This window comes from Hypanus sabinus, chromosome 16 (assembly GCF_030144855.1).
Source record: "Hypanus sabinus isolate sHypSab1 chromosome 16, sHypSab1.hap1, whole genome shotgun sequence".
NCBI lineage: Eukaryota > Metazoa > Chordata > Chondrichthyes > Myliobatiformes > Dasyatidae > Hypanus > Hypanus sabinus.
This window is the reverse complement of record NC_082721.1, coordinates 46,824,100-46,849,685: the sequence shown is the minus strand read 5'-3', so window position 1 is coordinate 46,849,685 and position 25,586 is coordinate 46,824,100. Positions and strand designations below refer to the sequence as shown.

The window sequence follows — 25,586 nt, the reverse complement described above, 5'->3', positions numbered from 1 at the left end:
GAATGAGGTTGTGTGTGTGCACACCTACCATTTGGGAAATAGCACAATCTCTGGGAAGGGGCTGAGGGGAGCTCATGGATCCAGAGTCAAACATGGAAGAACAGGAGGCACCCTCTCTCCTGAGTGAGGATGCTGTGCCTGTGTGTGTGCTCTGGGGGCAGCAGTGACTGGGAGTCCCAGTGTTGGAGAAGGGGATCAGTCTGCCCTCTCAAATGGATGTAAGATACCCAAGGTACTATTTGAAAAATGGCTAAAAGAGTTTTCCCTTGTGTTCTATCAAAAGTAATCCTCCTCCAGCCAACAGTACTGAAATAAGTTATCATTGCTGTTTGTGGGAGCTTGCAGTACATAAATGCCTGCAATGTTTTCCACAAAATTTATCCCATTGGCTGCAGGTATTGAAATTATATAGTGCAGTGAAATTTCCACATTCTGTTCGCATCACCTGACAGGAGAGGTCAGCCCTTGGTTGAGCTTCTTAACCATAAGATAGTACGTCCAACAGTCCTCAAGTGGTAGAGTGAAGAATTGGCTTAAAGCTGGCCCTCATGAGGTATCACAAGCAGTTCCTCTGAGCCACACCAAACACTAATCTCAACTGCTGATCACCTGCTCCCTGTACAACTCCATCAGTTCTCTTTCACACAGGCCAAGGCATTTTGCAAATATTCAGAATTGAATCATGTCACTTTCACCTTTGATTACAAGGTCCTTCCCTACAGTAACGAAGAGGAGCTGACCAGGGTAATGGGCAAGGTTGGGCCTGTAGCTGTGCTGATCGATGCAGATTTGAAATTTTGACGTTTGTACAGCTCAGATAAGAAGGGGTCCTTTAGACCAATATCCACGATGTAAACCCATATTGAATTTTACCAGATTGCTGGAATGTAGCATGGCAGGCCGTGGCACCTGGAATATCCACTCAAACAATGAAGTCAGTGGCAGGTCCAGGAAGGGGAATCCCTTCATTCTGTTTGGCCCCTAGACAGAATGAGTGACCTCTCACAGTAGTGAGCAGGATCTGATCCAGTGCTTAGAATCAACATGGGCAAAAACCACAGAGGACCAACAGACATTACTTATGGGATCCTTCTGGTGAATCCCAGGAATGACACCTCAGACCTACAGACTCTGCTGCACAGAGCTGTTGGCTGCAAGCAGAGCCCACTTAAAAAACAAGGATTAGTTGTGACCGCAGATCCACCCTCCTGATCTTCACTTCCTTCCACATTACTTAGAATTTCTTTTGTGTCCTGAGTACAGGAAGAGGTGGGGGGGTTAGTACTTCTGTGAAATTTGCCCTGGATCCCACGCACTTTGATCCCTTACTATGTAATCATCCAATTTACTGTTTCCTGATCTGCACTGCGAGACTTGTTAACTCCTTGTGTCCCTTTCAACTTAATTCACTCTTCATAGATGCAGTTCGCTGGCTCTCCTCTCCTTCTATTTCCATGTGTAGCACGTTAGCATAATCTGCAGTAAATCTCATCTGTCCTCAATCTACTTCATTTATTTTGTGATGATCGCATTCTGTACTTCCTGTCTCTGATCCCACTCCCTCTTCCAGTTTGGTACTTTTGGAAATGAAGAGATTTGATTTCAGTTGCTAAATTCAGATCATTTGTAATTTGTTCCCAGCACCAGTCCCTGGGGAACTGCTCTCCAGTGTCTCAGCAGGAAGCCTGTACCAAGCATGGAACATGAATTTTAATCTGAAACCTTTCCTGCTCATCATTCAGCTGTCTTGGTTTAATACTGAGGTGTGTTGTTTGCAGGAATCCATAGAGACAAGTGCAGAGCAGCCATCACACAGACTGTACTCAGTGTGTTACTATTCTTGAGCAAAGCAAATACAGAACTTTCTCTTTTAGGAGGTTTGAAGTTGTGACCAAGTGCTATTTAGATAATGAGGATTGGATTCAAAGGATTTAATGAAATACCTCCCCTGGCAGTGTGCTTCAGGCACCCTAATAGTCTCTGTGTAAAAAAACCATGCCCCACACATCAATCTTACACTTTCCCTCTCTCACCTGAAACCAATGCCCCCTAGTTTTTAACATTTCACCCTGGGAAAAAGAAAAAGACCGATTATCTGTTATACTTCAGCCTTTCATAATTTTATGTACATTTATCAGGTCTCGTCTCAGCCTCCAGCACTCCAGAGAAAACTATCCAAATTTGTTTAGGTAATATCCTCTTACCTAGGCAGCATTTTGGTGAAATGCACCTGCACCCTCTCCAAACTTTTCAAATCTTTTCTGCAATGGGGCTACCAGAACAGCACACGCAACTCCAAATGTTGCCAACCCAAAGTTGTATAAAACTGCGTCCTCAACACTACCCATCCATTCATCTGTCCTCAGAAACTTGACCACAAAGTCACCTCAAACACGAGATGCTTTTACCCTGTTCCATGCCTATTAACAGTTAAGATGAGAGCAGTAGGCATACAGCTTTTTTTTAAACCAAAACAAATCCCTGGCAATTTGTATTCCAAACACTAATACTGAGACTGTCAGTCCAGTGAAAGAATGAGAAATTTGTTCAGATCAGAAACTAGTATGTAGCATATATATTGTGTAGACGCTCCCTCATCTCCACAAGAACATTAGTGCTCAGTTTGAAAGGACTAGAATATAAAAGCAAGGATGTACTGCTGTGGCTTTTTCAGGTTTTGGTCAGACTGCATTTGGAATATTGTGGGCAATTTTGGGCCCTTTATCTAAGGAAAAAGTGGCTGGTCCTGGAGTGGGTTCAGAGGAAATTCACAAGAACAATCCTGGGAAGAAAGACTTGAATTAGGAGGAGCAATTGATGTCTCTGAGCCTGTATTCGATGGAGTTTGGAAGAATGAGGTGGGATCTTATTGAAACCTACTAATTACTGAAATGCCTGGACAGAGTTGAGGTGGAAAGAATGTTCCCATTAGCAGGAGGATCTGGGATCAAAGGGAACAGCCTCGGAAAAAAGGGATGTCCCTGTAAAACTGAGATAAGAAGTAATTTTCTCAGCCAAATGGTAGTGAATCCACAGAATTGATTGTCACAGAGGATGCGGTGGTCAAGTCATTGGGTGCATTTAAGACAAAGATCAATAGGTTATACTGTAATTACTAAGGGAACAGGGATTACAGAGAGAAGGCAGGAGACTGATCAGCCCTGATTGAATGTGAAGCAGAATTCATTGGGATGAATGGCTTAATACTACGAATATGGCTTGTGCCTCCTGAATGTCCCACACATGAGCTGCTGAGGTTCACCTCACTGGCAGCACTAAGGCTTTTGTGAGACAGGGCATCTATCACATTGCCTGTGGAAATGAGGAGAATGTCCTCCATGGAAAGGTTATATTTAAAATGGAAGATTTGCTTCTATAGTGGCCTCACTATAAGCCATGGTGAGCAGTTCGAGCATCAGAGATCCAGGTTCAAACCCAACCGCTGGTTCACTCTTTGTGGAGTTTACTCATTCTCCCTGCAACCTTGCAGATGTCCCATGGTTACTCCAGTCCCTTCCCACATCCTAAAAATGCATGGGTTGGTAAATTAATTACAGCCCTATGATGAGATCAGTCGCATTTCTGTAAGTTCCACAGACCCTTGGCTAATGGTTTGACACAGTGGGATAAAGCATTTCCAGGTCACAGTCTGGAAGACAGAACAAGCTCCCTTGTTATTAAATCCCAAATCAAACTAAAACATGCCTTGAATTTCTTTTATATAGCACCAACTGTTTCAGTGTTGTGCATTGAAAACTGTTGTTCTCCAGACTGGGGCAGGTATCTGCACTGTTCTGTCCAAATGTTGGCACTACCAGCCTCTTCCTGCCACAGGTTCTGTTTGCACTAAGTAGCCACATGGAACGTGCACATGTGCCAATCCTTGTGGAATGCTCAAACCAAGTGCAGCTGGAAGATGTTAAGTGAGATTGATCAGAGTTAGGTTGGTTCGTAGTGAGTCATTGCACTGGCAACAATCCACTACTCACTCAGTTACTGGAGCAGATTCTGAAAGTTATTCTCAATCACCAAATGACTCATTAGCACAATTGGTAGAGCCATTGTCTCACAGCTCTGGTGACCCAGGATCAATCCTAACCTTAGACCCATCTCTGTGGCTTTCCCATACTCATCCTATGACCACTTGGGATTCCCTTGGGCACCTCTGTTTCTTCACACATCCCAAATGTCTGTGATAGAAGGAGATTAATTGGCCATGGTAAATCGCCCCTGGTGTGGAATGAGTGGTAGAATCTGGGAGGAGCAGAAGAAAATGTGGTGAGAATAAAATGGGTAGGTGTAGAATTAGTGTAAGTGGGAGCTTGCTAGTCAGTGGTACTTCAACGGCCTGTCCCCGTGCTGTACAATACTATGACTCTGAGTGGGGTCCACTTACCCTTGCGCAGGGGTGGTGAAGCTTTTTGAGAGCATGCACGCAAATTAGTGATGATCTTCTAAAGGGTTTCCCTGCATGCCATGTTTATTTTGAGCAGCTTTATCGTTGATTAATGAACTAGTAACTATAACTATGGACACATTTAAGGAAAAAGGATGAGCCCTGTTGCTTATTTACATATATTCATTTCACTATTAATAGAAATATAACAGAGACATTGAAACAAATGAAGAACATCATTTCCTAGTAGTATTATTATTGTAACGATTTACTATCCAAATACTGATGTGTACACTATCTCTGCAAGGGTTTCAGAATGTATCATCCAATATCAAGTGTTCTCACAACTGTCTAGCTGGCGCAAGCCAGCTCCGGGAAAAACATTTCACTTCTCTCAGGTTGTAACAAAATCATACACTGCATCTTGTGACAGTACGGACAATAATTACGTAACTTTTTATTATGGATGGGTTTAAAGAAGTGAAGGGCAGCACTGCATGTTATGTGCCAACAAACTTTGTGAGATTGCACCAGTGCCATTGGTTCCCCACCCCTCCCAGAAACTTGGGGGTTGTTACTGAGCTGGAGCTGCAGATTGGTATAAACACAAAAACACAAACAAAATTGTGAAACCTCTCCTAAAGCCTAGAATAGATCTCCCTTAACCTGCATTACATCTACTGCAAGAACAGTATATCATTCTTATAAGGAGGTAAATAGATAAAGATTATCCAATCAGAACAAAGATCTTCTTAAAATAAACTAAATTGCACATGTATGAAGGGTGAATGAAAAGCAAGAGAACTGCAAATTCAAAATAAAAATAGAGCAGGTGGTAACTTTGGATTTTGAAAGTTATTTTATCAGTTGCTCACAAGAATTGTTGCATGTAATCTCAGGGGATTGGAACATACACGGTGGATTCTGGTTAATTGGGACACATCAGGACCAGTACATTTTGGCTCAATTAAGCAGCTGCCCCAATTAACCAAAGTTTTATGAGAATAGTAAAAAAGGTATTAAAAAAGACAAACTACCATTTAACTGAGTAACAATTTATGTATTTAAATGAAATACAGAACCAATCAGAACGATACCAATACCTCAACTTTATCTATAAAACCGTGTACCAGGTAGTTAACAATGGAAGAATTCATCCAGTGTATGCTGCCAAGTTTTTTTGTTTAACTAAATCAACAGAATCAGCTCAGACATCTAGTGCAGATAATGGACTGCTCATATAATGGTTTCAATGATTGCATCCTCCAAATCTTCACTTTCATTGTAATATTCTTCATAGTTCCTAACTTGCTGAAGTAGTGAAATCGTTTCAATTTCACTCCCAGCATTTCTGGCATTGCCAACCCCGAATGATTGAAACCGTGGTGAGCAAGACAGGCTGGAATAGTCTTACTGCTTATTTCTTGCCAACTATCAGTGATAAAAACTTTTGAACACAAACTGACACTATCTAAAAACTGTTTGTTTTAAGTACAGTGTTGTGCCACACAAATGTACTAGATTGATAATAGTTATAAACTGTTCGGCAACAGTCTCCTGTACCAATCAGGCAGCATAGTGTCCCAAATAAACAAAAAGAATCCTACCTATCTTCTTGATTAGTTTGTGTTCTTTAAGCGTTGTCCCAAATAAGCATCTACCACATTTAACCGATGACCCAATTAACCAGAATCCACTCTGTTAGAATATAAAGAGAGCAAACAGAAAATGGGAACAAACAATTTATTTTTGGATTGACAGTGGGCAGTGCTGAGACTGGTGCTCTTTCACATGGAAGTAGGAAATGCTGGAAACTCAGTAGTGGAGCAGCATCTGCAGAAAGAGAAACAGTTAACTCTTCAGGATTGGGCCGTTTTGTCAGAACTGGGAAAGCGTCAATAGGTGGGGATAATGGGGGAAAGGAATGGGTAGAACAAGAAAAATCTCTTTGATAGGGTGAGAACAACTAATGCAAAATGACCATTATGCTTATAATTTGATAACAGCAGGGTTTTGAAACAGGCCAGACTACATTAACTGAGCCACATTTTGGACAGAATCTTTACAGGAGTACTCTGATATGTGAAATAGAAGGTCCTGATGTTTGTGAAGGACAAAGTGCACTAACCTTCGCAATTACATCCCCTGCCTGTGCTTCTGTGGAATAAACAAGGATTTAATTCACAAGCACGGTAACAATATTGGGATATTGACAAGTTTATTACACAAATAAGAGATGCTCCAACAGGTATAGACTGTGCCTTACTCTTTACATAAATGCTCCAGGCCTGCACGCCTGTTCCTTCAGGCTGTAGGTGTGATTATAAACAAGTTACTAGCAGGAATAAACTTGGATTCAGGGAAAGCCACATCAACCTCTGGACCACAACCGCGCAGAGACGGTCGGGCTCCACTCACTGGGTTGGCCATTGTCGATAAAATCCTTTGCTGCAACTGCTACATAATACGAGGCTCTGGATCGCAAGCCGCTCAAGGTGTAGGTGGTTTGATTGCTGATCTCAATCTGTGGGACACAAAATAATGAATTTATCCAAAGTTTAAAATAAGAAATAGGGTAACGACCAACTGAATAAATACTACCAGACACCGAGGAACAGATCCTCGATAACAAACTGACACGAAGATAATGAAGACATGAGAGCATTCTTACACAAAGCTACAGGCTTACCACAAACTGATCCTAAACATTTAATCATTTGCTATCCAAAGACAAAAGGAATCAAGATTGGGTGGGGTTGGGACAAATTTAACTGGCAGAGGGGGTTGGAAGACAGAACAACAGAAAGACTGATTCACTGAAGTCGGTAACTATGTTGGTCATCTAACAGAGGGAAGCCAGGTCAGGTGACTATTGGTGAATGGGGTTTGGGACTGTCCCTACCTATGGCTTCGTTGCATGAGTTTGTCACTGATTAGCTTAGTCTACATTATGTTCTCTCACCTCCTTTGGCTTCCTCCTCTTCTTGCTCAGAAGGTGCTTGAAGTACAGTTATTGACAAATATCCTTGCGGTGGAGAATGTGGAGCATGTAGCTGACCATGAACACTCAAGTTCAATTTATTGTCATTCAACCATACACATGTATACTGCTAAACGGAACATCATTCCTCTCAGGTCCAGGTGCACAACACAGCACATGCCCTCACACACATAACACATAAAGTAATATTACCACTAGTAAATTAACAAATAATGAGCACTTGCAACACGTTAAAAATTGAGCAGCATTATGCTAATGGCGCTTCATACATGAAGAGACCCAATTGCTGGCAGGGAGTTCAGCAGTCTTACGGCCAGGGCGAAAGAAGCTATTTCTCAATCTAACAGTTTATGTCCTACTGTCATGCCATTGTGCCTCCTGCCTGACGGTAGAGGGTCAAAAAATTGCTGTACAGATGGTGGGATCATTGGGCCCTGCGTAAGCAGCACTCCTGATAAATATCTCGGATAGGTGGAAGATAAAACCCAGTGATCCTCTCAGCAGTCCTCACTATCCCTTGCAGGGATGTAGTCAGATGCTTTCAGTTCTCATACCAGGCAGTAATGCAGCTGGTCAGTGGTGCTTCTGTAAAAAATTGGTTAGGATGAGAGGGGTGGTGGGGAGCATCAATTGCCTCAATGAGGAAGTGGAGATGCTGCTGTGCTTTCTTGACCAAAGAGGGACCAAGCAAGATTGTCTGTTACGTGCTTTCTCAGAAACTTCGTGCTCCTAAATTTCTCCTCTGAGGAGCTATCTATGTGCAGTGAGAAGTTGTCAGCTTAAAGCCCACAACTATTCCTTTGGTCTTGTCCATGTTGAGACTCGAAATGTTGTGCTCGCACCATTCTACCAGTTGCTGCTCCTCTCTGGACACCGTCTCATCATCGTTGTCGATGATGCTGAGTCACCAGTGAACTTGATTCAGTTTGAACTGGATCGAGCATGTAGCCATAGGGAGTGCCGGTGCTCAGTGTAATGGAGCTAGAGATATTTCTTCCAAAATGGACTGACTGTGGCCATTGAGACTTGTTCTGCCAACACTGCAGTGTGGCTGGGGCAATGGAGCTGTTGTGTGGACACTGGAAAATTGGAGTTGCTATGTCGAGCATTTCACTCAGCAGGTTACCTACACATGCTGTTTGTGTATAGGATCAAGAGTCATGTTATTACCAGAGAGACCATCCCCCAGTATCCACCCTTCACACTGTTGTGGTGGTTGTAATGCTGGTAATTGAGCAGATGGCCAGGATACCACCATGGAGAACTATTCTCACTGCACCACTCAGCACTGAGGGAGTAGAATCCTTTCCAGTTGCAAGACATTTCTGGATGCGTATGTGCAATCATAGAGCAGCATGATTCAGTAGCTACAGATGGGGATGCCTGCAGTCCTTGCAAAGCCTCTGGATGCAAACATTGTCCCGCAGTATTGGAATGGACAACTGCTTCCTTATTCAACAGCTGGAGACAAAGTGGGAGATGTCATGACCAATGCCAGCTCCATCCTATAGACATCCCGGTGTGAGAGTTTTTGCCTCAATGACCACAACAATCATCACAGCTAGAGGTGAGCAGCACATATCAGTGAGGAAGTCCTTACTTTAATTCCAGATATTACCCATTTCTGGATATCAATATTTCTTCTGAATCTGTTCATAGACTATTCAGAACTTCTAAATGGGGGCTGCTGATTTCCTAGAGCCGACGCATCTTCTACAGGTCTGCTCAACCAACTCTTTCATTCTGCCATGAATGCCTGTTTCTTGAGTGACCTCAATGCAAAGCCTTGGGTTTTATGTGGTCCCCAATGCTTCTTCCACACTTTGAGGGTTATGTGTCAAAGCTTCACATCATTGGCCATAGTGCATTTCTTCAAGGCTGTTTTGACTACATCTTTGAATTGTTTCCTCTGTCCCCAGTGATCTGCTCCCATCACACAGATTTCAATGGAGTGTGTTGTTGGGCATTTAGGTAGATGTCATTGACATTGTCTAGCTATCTCTTTCTCATATTATCTATCTAATGACATAAAACGTTGCCTTTACCATTCTGGGTGTGTTGGATCCTGCTTTCCAGTATTTTATGATGTACTTCAGCAGGAAGAGCTGGGGATTGGGCCAAGTTGCAGGAGGCTTCCACTGTAGCAGCAGCTTCTTCTGCTGATTTGCTATTGGAGAAAGACTGACTTCAGTAGGCGGGTCCGGTTTAACTGTGGGTAAAAGATATATTTAGGAGTCTTGACAAAAGCTATTCCCTTTGATGTAACAATACTGAGTATAAATAAAACTTCTGCTTAGCTTGAAATATTTGTCATATAGGGTTCTGTTAAAGTAATTTATGCCTTGAAATTCTGCGATGGATTTTGTACACACCTGAAATATATAGGCTGTTCACCGTACAGATACCTAATGCCCCTTATAATTACCCTTGAGGAGACTAGCATTGCCTCTGACACCTGAACCCTGTTGGAATTATAGAATATTCACAACACAGGATGCAGAACTGCCAGGAGTGCAGTCATTCAGATAAGATATTAAACAGAAATGTTGATGTCCATCCCCAGTGAACATAAATATCTCCAGTACAAACAGGAAGTTTATCCTGGTTTTCTAACCAGGTTAGGAAGTAATCCTAGTGTATAGGAATGTGTGTCCCACCCAGTATCTTACATTTTCGCTCACTTCCTTATTACACACAAGAAATCATTCAGTCCATGACAGCTTTCAGCTCAATCTCATCAACCCTGTCCCTAGTTTTCTCATCTCTCCCCCTCTCTCCGTCCCTCCAACACACAAGCAATTTATAGTAGCCAGTTATTACCTGGCATGTCCTTGGGATGTGGAGGGAAACCAGAGCAGTCAGGGAAGACCCACAGACTCCATACAGACAGTACCCAATGTCAGGATCAATCCCAGATCACTGGAGTCAGCAGCATTATCTGCTGAACCAGTGTGTGCTTAGTCACCTGTTTTGAACTTGCTTACTGAAGTGTTGTTGTCAGATTTTGTGTCTACAAAGCACATTGTTCCAATATCACACTTTGCTTTCTAAAGTTAATCTTGTGTCAGGATGCTGAAGCAGGGATCCAATCACAATCTCAATATTAATTGAGTAATGAATACCAAGATGCAAACAAAGTCAGTGTCAAAGTTCAGGCAGAGATCAAAACATCCAGAGAAATCCAAAAACCAGAATCAGGGAACAGGCAGAGTCGATATTCGGACAGATGGAGTACAGATACGAATGCTGGAAAGGCTCAGGAAAATTCACTGGCACAATCTGGCAACAAACAGGTGAAAACACAGGACTGAAATACACTGAGCAATAAACAGAGAGGCAGATGATAGATGGAGCACAATGAGGAACAGGTGGCAGCAATACAGGTAACAATGAAAAATTGAGTATTCAGTGATACAGGGGCCGGAGCAGAGCAGGAGCAGGGACAGGGGCACATGGGGCGTGAAAACAAACAAGAGCACATGGCAATAAAAAAACCACCAACTGACAGCTATGGGGGAAAAACACAAAAAGGCAGTTCAATTGGAGGTACTGACAGTATCCCACCTCCACTGATGCCTCCTGACGTCATGGCAGGCAGAGTTGGGTGTTGGTGATGAAAGTCCCTGAGTGGGGGGGGTCCAGGATGTTACAAGTGGGGACCCAGCACCTCTCCTCAGCACCGTAATCCTCCCAGTCCACAAGGTACTGGAGGCCACGGCCCCAGCGACAAATGACCAGCAGTTGATACACCGTAAAAGCCTCTGACCCATTGATGAGCTGTGGGGACGGTGGGGGGGGGGGGGGTTTGGGGACAGGATACAGGGAGTGGCTCATGAAAGGCTTGACGCTGAACACACGGAAGGTGGGATGAATGTGGTGGAGAGTGAGACAGACGGCAGCAGGACTGGTGACTTTAGCAATGGGAAAGGGGTCGATGAAGTGAAGGGCGAGTGTGCAGGAATCCAACTTGGGGCAGGTCTCAGGTTGAAGGCCACACACGCTGTCCCTGGCGGTAACGTGAGGCCTTGGAGGGACGGTGGTCAGCTTGATGCTTGAGTATGGCGGAGGCAGTGAGAGTGACAGAATGGGCTCCAGCTTACAATCTTGTGATTGAGCCAGTCAATATGAGGGTTGTGTCTGACTAACTAGGGATGGCCCAGGACAATGGGAGCTTGAGGAGAGTCAATAACATAAAGGGTTAACTGTTCATGATGGTTGCTGGATAAACGGAGACTCACTGGGGCAGTGACATGGGTGATGTTAGCCAGTCTCTGACCATTCAAGGCATTGGCCACCAATGGTGAATGGAGAGCAGATGTAGGTAACCGCCACTGGGCAGCCAAATTGATAAAACACCCCTCCGCAGCAGAATCGACCAAGATGCAGACTGCTCGCCGTTGGATGCCCCACTCCAGAGAAGCAGGTCTGAGAGTGAGTGGCGTCAAGGAGGGCCGGACAGGAGTCACACTCGCTTGTACTCCTCGTCCTACTGGGGAGCACTTGGCTTTTACTGGGCAGGTGGAGGTGAAGTGGTCTGTTTGGCCACCGTACAGACAGGAACAGGTGCTGACTCTCCTTTGTCTTTCAGTGGGCGTCAGGTGGGTACAGTCAACCTTCATAGCTTCAGGCTCTGGAATGGGAATTGTAGATGGGGACAAACGGCAGGGCAATGTTGACTGATGAGGAGCTTGGAACTTACCCAGTGCCCCCAGGCACCCTCTGGAACCCCTCCCTCTGTGGTGCTGCTGAAGGCAAACATAATACAGATGGCCAAATCCACCAGGGCTTCAAAGGTGGCAGTGAGCGTGACCAGCTCATCTTTGACATCTTCAGGAAGGTGTCATACTGTGCCTCCGAGTTCCAGCCGCTGGAGGTGGCTAGGGTGCAAATTCTATGGCAGAATCTGACACAGATCTGTGCCCCTGATGCATGTGCAGCATTTCACAGGCAGCCTCTCTCCCATGTTTGGAGTGATCTCCTCAGAAAATAACTGAAAACTGATGCAGAAAGGGGAGCCTGCCTCCCTGACGGCTGTTCCCCATTCTCTCGCCCGATTGGACTGTTGGGTGTACCTTGGCTCAATCAGTCGGAAATGTTGTAGGTTGCAATTCAAAAATGAGGGTGCACTGGGAAAGAAAAGAGTGGCAGGTACCGGGCTCACCTGAATACTTTTCTGGAGGAGGCAGATGGGGCTCTTGGACAGGAGGAGCACATGAGGATGTGGAGGGCGGGGCAGAAGATGCAGTCACAGAATGTTGATGGACACTCTGGGACAGCCAGAGTGACTGAGTCTGGGCCACAAGATCGGCTACATTGGCAGAAAGCGACTCCACTGCCCTGAACACGGAGTCAAGCTGGTTCTGGTGTCTCCCCAGTATCATTCCCTATTGTTCTAGGGCAGTTCTCAGACAAGTGGGGTCTGCTGGATCCATTCTGGCCAGATTGTACTGTCAGGACTCAGGAGCAGGGATCCAGTCACAGACCCAGTACTGTACACACAGTGATATTAATTGAGTAATAAATCCCAAGGTGCAAACAAAGTCAGCATCAAAGTTCAGGCAGAGATCAAAACATCCAGAGAAATCCAAAAACCAGAATCAGGGAACAGGCAGAGTTGATATTCGGACAGACGGAGTACAGATACGAATGCTGGAAAGGCTCAGGAAAATTCATTGGCTCAATCTGGCAACAAACAGGTGAAAACACAGGACTGAAATACAGTGGCAATAAACAGAGAGGCAGATGATAGGTGGAGCACAATGAGACACAGGTGTCAGCAATACAGGTAACAATGAGAAACAGATGAGAGACAGAGTACTCAGTAAGATGGACCAGGCCAGGGGAGCTGAATGGCGATTGGCTAAACAACTAGATTGTGAATGGATGGAGGATGACAGGAGGAAGTGACGATTCAGGGAGTGAGTTAGAGATGGAGCTTGGCGGGAAAGGTGAATGAAGTGGAAAAAGTAAGAAAAGTAAACAGAGATATGAGATGTCAAACTCTGAGGAGTCAGGGGATGACCGAAATAGGATAGCAAAACAATGGAAAGAAGATGAGAGTAAAGCAATTATAAAACTGAGCGAAGACAGGGCATCTTTTGATGATTGGAACCTGATTCATTTGACGAAGGTAATCAACAAACTTATAGGTGAGGTCAAAAGAGTAAAGGTATTACGAAATGGATCGCTATTAGTGATTTGTCGGGATAGTGCTCAGCAAGGCAAAGTGATAAGATTAAATAAAATAGACTGAAGAAAAGTACAATGTTCAATAACCAACAATAGAAAGTGGACTAGAGGAGTTATTTCGGAATACCAACAAAAGTTACAGTGGATGAGATTAAACAGAACATAAAAGGAGCAACAATTATTGAGGCCAAACATTTGAAACTTACAAGGCGTGGAAAAAATGTGATAATTTATTGATTATGATTAACTTTGATGAAGAAAGATTGCCGACTAAAGTTTACTTCGGGTATGTGTGTTATGAGGTTAGAATATGTATACCACCGCCTTTAAGATGCTTTAAATGTCAGAAATTCGGGCGTATTGCGGCGGTCTGCAGAGGGAAATAAAGATGTGGGAGATACGCTGGAGAACATGAATAAGGGAAATGTGAGGCGGGAGCTAGGCTGAAATGCTGCAATTGTGGCTGGGAACACTGTGCAGCTTATCGAGGGGGCATTAATAGCAAAAAGGCAGCTGAGATACAATATGTGAAAGTAACTCAAGGGATTAGCTACGCAGAGGCAGCGAAAGGAATCGCTGAAAAGGAAAAGGTTATCAAGCAAACATATAGGAAATAATAAACCAGTGAACTGTGAGGGCTGTAATATGATAAATAAGGATACACTAATAATGAGTAGAAAGGATTTTGTACTGGTTATGGTAGATGCAATTAACTGTTCAGCGCAAACAGATAAGAGAACCGAGAAAATTAACATTATAGTCAAGTCTGCAGAGAAATATCTTGGTATTACAGGGCTTAGGTGGGAAGCAGTTAAAGAAACATTGAATGTAGGATCAAACAGTTCACAGGCAGGGGAGGCAGGATCTTAATGGCAGTATGTATTTTACAATGGAATGCAAGGAGTCTTAGCGCAAATGGTCAAGAATTTAAGAAATATGTATCAGAACTTAATGAAAAATCTCAGATTTTATTATACAGGAAACATGGTTGAAACCACAATTAGATTTTGTTTTACAAGGATATACAGCTATTAGGAAGGATAGAAGTGATGGCAATGGAGGAGGAGTAGCAATATTTATAACCAGTGGGATGAGGTATAATATAATCAACATAGGGCAGAAATATGAATCAATAATAATCAAAATTTGGATAGGCAGAGAAAGCCTGGTGATAATAAATTACTATGTAGAAGATTAAGCAAAGATACATTAAACACAGTGGGTGGTGGGATGAAAGGGAATAATATGGTGTGGAGATTTCAATGGACACAGTACACTACGGGGATGTAAAAATGCTGATAAAAATGGATTAGTGATACAAGAATTTATAGATGATGAAAAATTGGTATGTATAAATAATGGAGAAGGTATTGATAAATAATATTTCCCAAAACACAGAAACTACAATACACTTAACATTTGTAAGTGAAGAATTAGCAGGGATCAGTACTTGAAATGTATTAAAACAAACTACAGTGGGAAGTGATCACTATCCCATACTCACAAAGATTCAGATTAAAATAGAACAAAATAAAGAACTTAGAGTGTCAAGGTGGAAACTAAATAAGGCAGATTGGGAGATATTTCAAAGAAGAAGTGAAGCAAGATGCATAAAGATTTTAGATGAAAATATATTGGATATAGAAGAAACGAATGATAAATTGGTCACAGCAATTATATATTTGGCAGGAGAAACAATTTGGAAAAGTAAAGGTAAAGGAAAGAGGAGAAGCGTTCCATGGTGGAATTGGGAATGTAGTAGAAGTATGAAAGTAAGAAATAAAGCATTTAAAGAATTAAAAAGATAACATTCAGTGGAAACGTTAATACAATATAAAAGAGCACAAGCAGTAGTTCAGAAAATAATTAGACAAGCAAAGCGAGCATACTGGAGACAATGTTGTAACAAAATTGGAAGAGAAACTCAACTGTTTGAAAAATGGGGCATGATAAGGAAAATGAATGGTATAAGAAGTAGCAAAGAGATTCCTGTGCTATAAAGCAAGGACAAAATGGCAATTAACAATGTGGAAAAAGCAGAAATATTGGCAAAAACTTCTGTTAACATACATAGCTCAGAAAATTTGACAGTTGAGGCTAGACGGCAAAGGGAGGAGAAACTTAAGCAAAATCCAGGAATTACAGACAACAGACAGACAGACAGACATTATTGATCCCGAGGGAAATTGGGTTTCGTTACAGAATAGCGTAGAAATATAGCAACAATATAAAATCATAAATAATTAAACAATAATAATAGGTAAATTATGCCAAGTGGAAATAAGTCCAGGACCAGCCTATTGGCTCAGGGTGTCTGGCACTCCGAGGGAGGAGTTGTTAAGTTTGATGGCCACAGGCAGGAATGACTTCCTGATGTTCAGTGTTGCATCTCGGTGGAATGAGTCTCTGGCTGAATGTACTCCTGTGCCTAACTGGTACATTATGGAGCAGATGGGAGTCATTGTCCATGATGGCATGCAACTTGGACAGCATCCTCTTTTCAGACACCACCGTCAGAGAGTCCAGTTCCACCCCCACAACATCACTGGCCTTATGAATGAGTTTGTTGATTCTGTTGGTGTCTGCTACCACATCAGAAATGCTAAAGACACCTATTAGCATAACAGAAATATAAAGATCCTTTATGACTGCGCGGTCAACTTCTCCTGGGAAGGATCAAGTATGGAGTAGAATGCTGAAGCACTTATTAAGAAGTGCACTTCTAGTTCTACAGAGCCTGTAATATTTGGGAAATAGGTAAAATACCAACTGCATGGAAACATTCTGTTATTGTTCCAATATTAAAACCTGATAAAGATTTATCAGACCCAACAAACTATAGACTGATCGCATTAACTTCACAGCTAGGTAAACTTATGGAGCGAATAATAACTGATAGGCTTACATACTTTCTAGAAAAAAGAAGTCTTATATCTCCCTACCAAAGCGGTTTTTGCAAAGGAAGAACTACAGTAAATTCAATACTTAGCCTGGAATCTGAAATTAGGAAGGCTCAAACAAATAAAGAAATGGTCCTGGCAGTATTCTTCGACATAGAAAAGGCATATGATATGCTCTGGAAAGAGGGAGTGGTAATTAAATTGAAAGAATTAGGGATGAAAATTATATAACTGGGTTCTAGACTTGCGTTTTGATCAAACAATTCAAGTCAAGGTGAAAGAAGAGTACTCCAGGACACATTCGGTTGAAAACGGAACACCGCAAGGTAGTGTCTGCAGTCCATTACTATTTACAATAATGATAAATGACATATTTGCGCAAGTTGAACATAGTGTAGGGAAATCCTTATATGCAGATGATGGGGTTTTATAGGTGAGGGGAAGAAATTTAATTTATATACAAAGGAAAATGCAAGATGCAATTAATAAAGTGGAAGAGTGGGCAAATAAATGGTGTTTCAAATTGTCTATAAGTAAGTAGCAAGTGATACGTTTCTCAAGAAATCACAAACTAGTTTCTGTGAAATTATATGAACAAAAATTAGAGCAGATAAAGGTAATTCAGTTCCTCGGTTTGTTATTTGATGAGAAACCTACATGGAAAAAGTAAATTGAGAAAATTAAACAAATGTAAAAAAAAACAACTTATTGAGGTGTCTCGCTGGACAGGATTGGGGAGCGAGCAGGTTATCGCATGAGGGCTACGTTGGATTATGGATGTGTAGCTTACATGTCAGCTGCAGAAAGTGATTTAAAAATGCTGGATGTTGAGCAAGCTCAGCCCCTCAGGATATGTAGTGGTGCCTTCAGAACATCACCTGTATCAGCTCTTCAAGTCGAAACAGGACAAATGCCATTAAGGCTTAGAAGAATAAAGCTAACGCTACATTACTGGGTTAACATCATGGGGCATAACTACTCACATCCAGTTAAAGCTATACTAAAAGACTGCTGGGAACGTAATAATTCAAATTATAATAGCTTTGGATGGATTGGCAATGCAGTAGCACAAAAATATGGTCTACACGAGCTGGAATATAGCCCTACAGTTCCATTATCTGATGTTCCTCCATGGCTCTTTACAATACATACAGTGGATATAAACCTGTAGCAACTTTTAAAAATGAAGTCTAACTGTGGAATCAAACTGATAGTACAAGAACATATAGACCTGCATTTTAGAAACAAATTAGTAATAGTTATGGATGGATCAAAAGACCTTAGCTCTGGCCACACAGGTATTGCAGTCTACATTCCTCAGTGCAAAACTAGCATTAGGAAAAGAACATCAAACCATTTATCAGTGTATACAACAGTATCAATGGCAATATTGAGTGCATTATCTTGGATAGAAGAAAATAATGTCAAAAGGCTGTAATTTGTTCAAACAGTTTGTCTGCATTTATCTCTATCAAATCAAGAAAATCAGAAAGTAGATAGGATATTTTATTGGAGATTCTATGGAAGTTACATACGCTGACCGAAAATGGGGTAGAAGTAAGCTTCCTTTGGGTTCCTGCTCATTGTGGTGTGGAGGGTAATGAAAAAGTGGACATTATAGCTACATAATCACTCAAATCGTCTATAATAGAGGTCCAGATCCCTCTAAGCAAAGCAGAAGTCAAAAGCATTTTAAAAACACGTATTGAGGAGACGTGGCAGAAGCACTGGGATGAGAGTGAAACAGGGAGACAACTGTACAAAATACAAAGGCAAGTCAGATACAAAAGAATATCAGGTGGTCATAGAAAGATAGAAATGATCATCAACACACACAAAATGCTGGTGGAACACAACAGGTCAGGCAGCATCTATAGGGAGAAGCTCTGTCGACGTTTCGGGCCGAGACCCTTCGTCAGGACTAACCGAAAGGAAAGATAGTAAGAGATTTGAAAGTAGTGGGGGGAGGGGGAAATGCGAAATGATAGGAGTAGACCAGAGGGGGTGGGATGAAGCTAAGAGCTGGAAAGGTGATTGGCAAAAGTGATACAATGCTGGAGAAGGGAAAGGATCATGGGGCGGGAGACCTCAGGAGAAAGAAAGGGGGAGGGGGGAGCACCAGAGGGAGATGGAGAACAGGCAAACAACTAATTATGTCAGGGATGGCGTAGGAAGGGGAGGAGGGGCATTAACGGAAGTTAGAGAAGTCGATGTTCATGCCATCAGGTTGGAGGCTACCCAACCGGTATATAAGGTGTTGTTCCTCCAACCTGATTTTGGATTCATTTTGACAATAGAGGCCATGGATAGACATATCAGAATGGGAATGGGATGTGGAATTAAAATGTGTGGCCACTGGGCGAACCTGCTTTTTCTGGCGGACCAAGCGTAGGTGTTCAGTGAAACAATCTCCCAGTCTGCGTCGGCTCTCGCCAATATATAAAAGGCCACACCGGGAGCACCGGACGCAGTATACCACACCAGCCGACTCACAGGTGAAGTGTCGCCTCACCTGGAAGGACTGTCTGGGGCCCTGAATGGTGGTGAGGGAGGAAGTGTAAGGGCAGGTGTAGCACTTGTTCTGTTTACAAGGATAAGTGCCAGGAGGGAGATCAGTGGGAAGGGATGGGGGGGGGGGGGAGAAACGAGTGGCAAGGGAGTCGTGTAGGGAGCAATCCCTGCGGAAAGCAGAAAGGGGGGGAGGGAAAAATGTGTTTGGTAGTGGGATCCCGTTGGAGTTGGCGGAAGTTACAGAGAATTATATGTTGGACCTGGAGGCTGGTGGGGTGGTAGATAAGGACAAGGGGAACCCTATCCCGAGTGGGGTGGCGGGTGGATGGGGTGAGGGCAGATGTGCGGGAAATGGGAGAGATGCATTTGAGAGCAGAGTTGATGGTGGACGAAGGGAAGCCCCTTTGCTTAAAAGAGGAAGACATCTCCTTCATCCTGGAAAGAAAAGCCTCATCCTGAGAGCAGATGCGGCAGAGACGGAGGAATTGTGAGAAGGGGATAGCCTTTTTGCAAGAGACAGGATGGGAAGAGGAATAGTCCAGCTAGCTGTGAGAGTCTGTAGGTTTATAGTAGATATCAGTAGATAGGCCGTCTCCAGAGATGGAGACAGAAAGATCAAGAAAGGGGAGGGAGGTGTCGGAAATGGACCAGGTAAATTTGAGGGCAGGGTGAAAGTTAGAGGCAAAGTTAATGAAGTCGACGAGCTCAGCACGCGTGCAAGAGGCAGCGCCAATGCAGTCATCTATGTAGCGAAGGAAAAGAGGGGGATGGATACCGATATAGCCTTGGAACAGGGACTGTTGCACAAAGCCAACAAAAAGGCAGGCATAACTGGGACCCATACGGGTGCCCATGGCTACACCATTGGTTTGGAGGAAGTGGGAGGAGCCAAAGGAGAAATTATTGAGAGTAAGAACTAATTCCTCTAGACGGAGGAGAGTGGTAGAGGGGATTTGGTTAGGTCTGGAAACCAAAAAAAAATGAAGAGCTTTGAGACCATCTCGGTGGGGGATGGAGGTATATAGGGACTGGACGTCCATGGTGAAAATAAGACGGTGGGGGCCAGGGAACTTAAAATCATTGAAAAAATTCAAAGCATGAGAAGTGTCACGAACATAGGTGGGAAGAGATTGAACAAGGAGGGATAAGAAATGATCATCAGTTGTTTAAGAATTGGACGCACGTCTTAATTATACATTATATAAAACAGGGAAACATCCAACTGGGTTGTGTGTATACTGTCATCAACCAGAAACAGTTGAACATGTATTGATAAAAAGAAGTATGAAAGAGAAAGAGTGAAGATGACAGGAGCACTTAAGATAAACAAAAAAACTGCTGTGGGTAAAGAAAACATTTTAAGTGGGAGTTCAAGAGAAATACGGACCTATATCATGAAGTGTCTGAAAGACTCTGGTTTATTATATAGAATTTAGGGACTGCAATTCTTTTCATTCCTCCTGTTTATCAAACGATCCACACTCCAGTCTAGTAGGTGGCGGTGATGCACCTTAAAGCTGGTTTGCCAACGCCATAAAGCAACTGAAGAAGAAGAAGAAGAAGGACTCAGTAATACAGGGGCTGGAGTAGAGCAGGAGCGGGGCCAGGAGCACATGGCAAAGCAACACCACAGACTTGGGGAAAACACAAAAAGAAAGAGTTCAACTGGAGGTACTGACATATTACTCTAAAAGCAAAACAACAGCATTTGCATGCAAATGTGTTTATTAGAGAGTCAATGCTCTGATGCGGTGACCCTGGAACAAACTGTCTCTTCCACTTACTTATCTTCTCCACAATGAATTCTTTCATGGTGGATCGGGATCCCAGGGGGTTTCTTGCTGTCACCGTCACCTTGTAGGGAACCTCTGAGAAAAGTTTGATGTCCTTGATCGTACAACTGTCCTGCAGTGTCTCTGTGCTCAAGCAGGCTTTGACAAGTTCTGTTTCATAACTTTCAGAAATACAGGAAAGTGTGAGAATCAATAGGAATCTTGATAGCTTGCTTGTTCATTTGGCCCTATGAGATTCTAATCTTTCGCTGTGAAGGCAGGGTCTGTGCTGGGGGACTCATTGCTGAAGATAAACCAGGTGGAATCACCTGTCCTGCCCCACTTCTCTCAGAGAACATTTGAAGGGAAACCAGCATGTTAGGCAAGTGGACCACACCTCGCCACTCTAGGCTGGAACTAGTCCAAGGACAGGTCTGAGAGACCAAGGCTACCCAGAAGCGAGCACTCCACATATCTGAATGTCTTCTGCATGCAGATAACATCCTTGGCCTCAGAACTTTGTGCTTCATCTTTCCCCGTCCCCCTGTAGCACTGCTCAGGGCTGTCCTGTCCCTGGAGAAGGGAATGGTTCTTGACACAGATAAGAAAGGCCAAGGGATCCTATACCACTCAGTGACCAACCTACCAACACCAAATGAAGACACCTCCACACACTCTTGTAGTTATTGTTCAACCTTCCCAGGCTTTGAGAATTTTTTTTTTAGAAACCTGTTTCAATTTGCCTTCCAACTACTTAACTTTATGTTCTACTGGCATATTGTAAAGGCTTAATTTGGAGCATTACTCTCAGTTTGTTTTCCTAGACCATTAACTATGTAAAGCAGTAATCAATATCTTATCTATTCCTTATCATTATTACCAGGATTTAAAATCAAAGAGCTTAAATTTCACTAACTTTTGGCATCGATCATCAGACTTGCTGCTTATTGCTGGGTTTTGTTGACTCCAGAGCTGTCTTATTATTTCATCTCCCCACCCCCACACACTGCCACCCCTCAGAATGGGGTACTCCCCCACAGATGCTTTCGTGGCCATGCTTGGACATCCCATAGTTTCATACAGATTAAAGACTGACAAGTCTTGAAAACCTTACCCAAGGGACACAGATCCCTGAAAAATCAAACTTGGCCCAGTAGTCACCCACCAAACCCAGATCCAAGTACAGAACTGGGGTCTGCCTTTGGACCTTGAACACATGTTGGCACTATGAACTTAGACCTGCCTGGTGGCCTTGAGTTTAGGCCCAACAATACAGTCTGGCCATTGGACCCCATGCACTGCTTGGACTCAGGGTCACCTCCCAACTCTGCAGCAATGGCCTGGTTATCCCATGACAATGCTTCAACATTCCCCTCTGCATACAGGCTGCCTGGGGCAGTTCTGAATTGATAATACCACATCAAGGACATCCTAGCCACAGGAACCTGCTCCTCAGTTGATTGGAAATCCATCACCTGAATATGATTTTAATCTCAGTAGGAAGGTTGGTTGCTTTTTCCAGCTTCCAGAAACAGGTCACGTTCAATGGGTAGCTCACTGAGTGGCAGACAAGCTGAGGCTTTCCTGGGGCATCTAGAGAAAGGAACAGACAGCAAAAACTTAGAGAGGGAAAGATGCAAACTCAGCTCTGCTTACTGTATCCAGTAGGTAGAGTCATAGGCCTACACAGATCATTCAGCCCATCCTGCCCATGCTGACCAAGCTACCCCTATTTGCCTGCATTTCTCTATTTCTCTCCATGTGCTTGTCCAGACATCTTTTAAATGTTCTTCCTGTACCTGTCTCAAGCAGTTCCGCTGGCAGCTCCGTTCATATACACAACAGCCTCTGCATGCATAGGTTGTCCCTCAAGTCCCTTTCAAATCTTCCCCCACTTAGCCTAAACAGTCATGGACCGGACTGAACAGAGGCAGGCATCCAAGTTTCGGCACTACAATTCCCCAGAGTATGGTTAGCTGCTGATGTCCCTTTAAAAATTGTTGAGAGACAACCTGCCTACAGAGTCCTGCAACTTCTGGATGCCCACTTTGTACAAAGTGAAAGTCAGTACCTCGTGGATTGGAATGGATATGGCCCGGAAGAAAGAAGCTGGATTCCTTCATGGGACATTCTGAACCCTACCTAGATAGAGGACTTACATCAGCACCATCCTGAATGCCCGGGGTCATCACGAGCCGACCGTAGGAGGGGAGTTCTGTCATGGTCTTGACTGAACAGAGGCAAGCGTCCAAGTTTTGGCACTCCCAGTTCCCCGGAATATGGCTAGTTGCCTCTGTCCTTTAAGACTCAGACTGCTAATTATTGCCTGCCACATTCCTACATGGAAAGTCTGTACTTTGAGGCCTCATGCTGACCATTAGTAGAGTTCCACGCCTGGTACTACGCTATGTGATTTCACTATTGGCTTTTGTGTCCTGAGTCCAGCATCATCCATAGCTCTCTTGTTACAGTATTATTAAGCCTTTAGTGTATGAATGCCTGTGAACTGCACTGGCCAATCGGGGAGCAACTGTAGATAGACATGACAATATGCATCAGAAGACCTTCTCCACTCTTCAGAAACTCTGAGTTCAGCTGGAGGTGCTGCCAGTTCTGGGCATGTTCGAGCTGGAGACTCTCTATACTCATGATGGATTGCTGCACCCACTGGCTCCCGAGCAGTCTGAGGGTAACCCCAAAGCATGCTGAGGATCCCTGGTACAGTGCTCCATGGCTTTTGAGTTACAGCCAGCTGAGTTCCTGTCAGAAAGCAGTAGTAAGGTGGCCTATATCATCCTGTACATTACTGGCATGGCCCTTGCCTGGGCCAATGCACTCTGGGAGAAGGGTTCCTCCACCTGTGCCATTGCAGACCTTTTTTCAGAGACTTTATCCTATCACCCTGCTGGAGAACATGGGTCTGTGATAAAGATCCTCAAATTGAGCCAGGGGAATCGGCCTGTTGCTGATTATTCCATAGTGCCTCGGCCACAGAGAGCAGTTGCAATCTGGAAACACTAACTGCTCAATTCTGTAGGCAGCTAATGAGCTAAAGGACACCCTTGCAGTCCGAGACCTGGTAGAAGATCTCGAGAGTCTTATGGACCTGCAGTTTGACTGAAGGAAAGGAGAAGGGATAGATGCAAGAGATGATTCTGAAGAGACTCTCCCTATGACTATCCTCTGTCCACTCCTATTCCATGAGCAAGGACTGCCGCTAATCCCAGCCTATGGAAAGAAGCCAGGAGACTGAAAAATCCCCTTTTTGATTCTCAACCAGCAGCTCAATGTTACCTCCCAGGATGAGGGGCTTTTGGTGCTGGGGTAGATCAAGCACCGAATATCCTCACTCAAGCTCAAGACGGGCCGGCAAGTGGAATCAATCCAGCTCTATCTCATTTGCTCCCCAGAAATGCCCCTCATTCTGGATCACCCCAGGCTGTCATCTGGGCTGGCCAAACCAGTGCAAAAGGATATGCCTCCGAAAGGGGCCCAGACACTTTCTGACATGCCTCCCGAACTACCTGCTGGACTTACACCTCCACTTATGCTCCAGTGCATCAGATTTGTCTAGAGTACCTCCAGCATATTCAGACCTGCTGGAGGTGTTCAGCTAGAAAAAGGCCACCATTCTATTACCTCACTGGGACTATGACAGCGCCATCGATCTGCTACCGGCTACTTGTACTCTTCGGGACGGCTCTACTCTCTATCATCCCAGAGAGAAAAGCCATGGAGGACTACCTCCAAGAAGCTCTGGCACTTGGGTTTATTCAACCTTCCACATCTCCCTGGGGCTGGGTTTTTCTTCGTTACCAAGACATATGGTGGACTAGGGCCCTGAGTAGACTGTAGGAGAATAAATAAGATCACTGTTAAAAACTAGTACCCTCTCCTTCTCATGAATACAGCCTATGAGATTCTCCAGGGATCTACAATATTTACCAAATTGGACCTCTGTAGTGCCCACAACCTAATCCACATTTGTCAGGGAGACAAATGGAGAACAACATTTAACACACCTACAGGCTGCTACACATTCTGAGTCATGTCACTCAGTCTGACAAACATTCCAATGGTTCTTCAAGCCTTCATCAATGTTGTGAGTTGTTTTTGTCTACCTAGATGATATACTTATTTTCTCCTGGTCCACTCAAGAACAAGTCCAGCATGTTCCACAGGTTCTACAATGGTTTCTCATCTACTCGCCAAACTCGAGAAGAGCGAATTCCATGTATCCATTGTCTCCTTCCTTGGGTTTGTTATATCTAATGGCAACCTACAGATGGACCGCTATAAGAATCTCACCATGCAGAGTGCGATATGTGCAACCCAGCTCTGTGAAACAACTTCAACAGCTTCTACAGCCAATTTTTACAGCAGTTCATCTGAAATTTCATTTCTCCAACCTCACCAAGAAATCTATTGGGCCCTTCCTCTGGACCCCGGAGGCCGAGGCAACTTTTGCAGAGGATTAAAGTTCACATCTGCACCTACCCTAGTTCCACTGGACCAAAACTTACCTTTCATGGTGCGGGTTGACATGTCAAACATGGGAGTAGGGGCCACCTTGTCCCAGTGCATGCCTCAGAACACAAACTGCATCCTGTGCCTTCTACTCAAGATGGCTTTCTCCCACAGAGGCAAACTATGACATTGGGAATTGTTGGATGTTAAACTGGCACTAGAGGAGTGGAAGCACTGGTTGGAATGGTCCAAGCAGCTGTTTGTGGCATAGTCCAACCTCAACAACCTAGCCAACATTCAGGATGTGAAGAGGCTGAATTCCAGGCAGGTATGGTGGCTCTTGTACTTTA

General features: G+C 43.8%; 1 protein-coding gene across 1 annotated transcript in view; it reads right to left on the bottom strand.

The window, feature by feature from the left end:
* Nucleotides 1-5,540: 5,540 nt before the first annotated feature.
* Nucleotides 5,541-25,586, bottom strand: part of LOC132405840 (interleukin-27 subunit beta-like) — a 31,866-nt gene continuing 11,820 nt past the window's right edge. Inside the window, exons 4-7 of the mRNA XM_059990830.1 lie at nt 22,245-22,362; nt 20,782-20,951; nt 9,443-9,606; nt 5,541-6,920 (exon numbers count right to left, since the gene is read on the bottom strand). Of these exons, the coding sequence (XP_059846813.1) occupies nt 6,768-6,920; nt 9,443-9,606; nt 20,782-20,951; nt 22,245-22,362 (605 nt within the window). The 3' untranslated portion in view covers nt 5,541-6,767. The remainder of the gene's footprint in view (nt 6,921-9,442; nt 9,607-20,781; nt 20,952-22,244; nt 22,363-25,586) is intronic.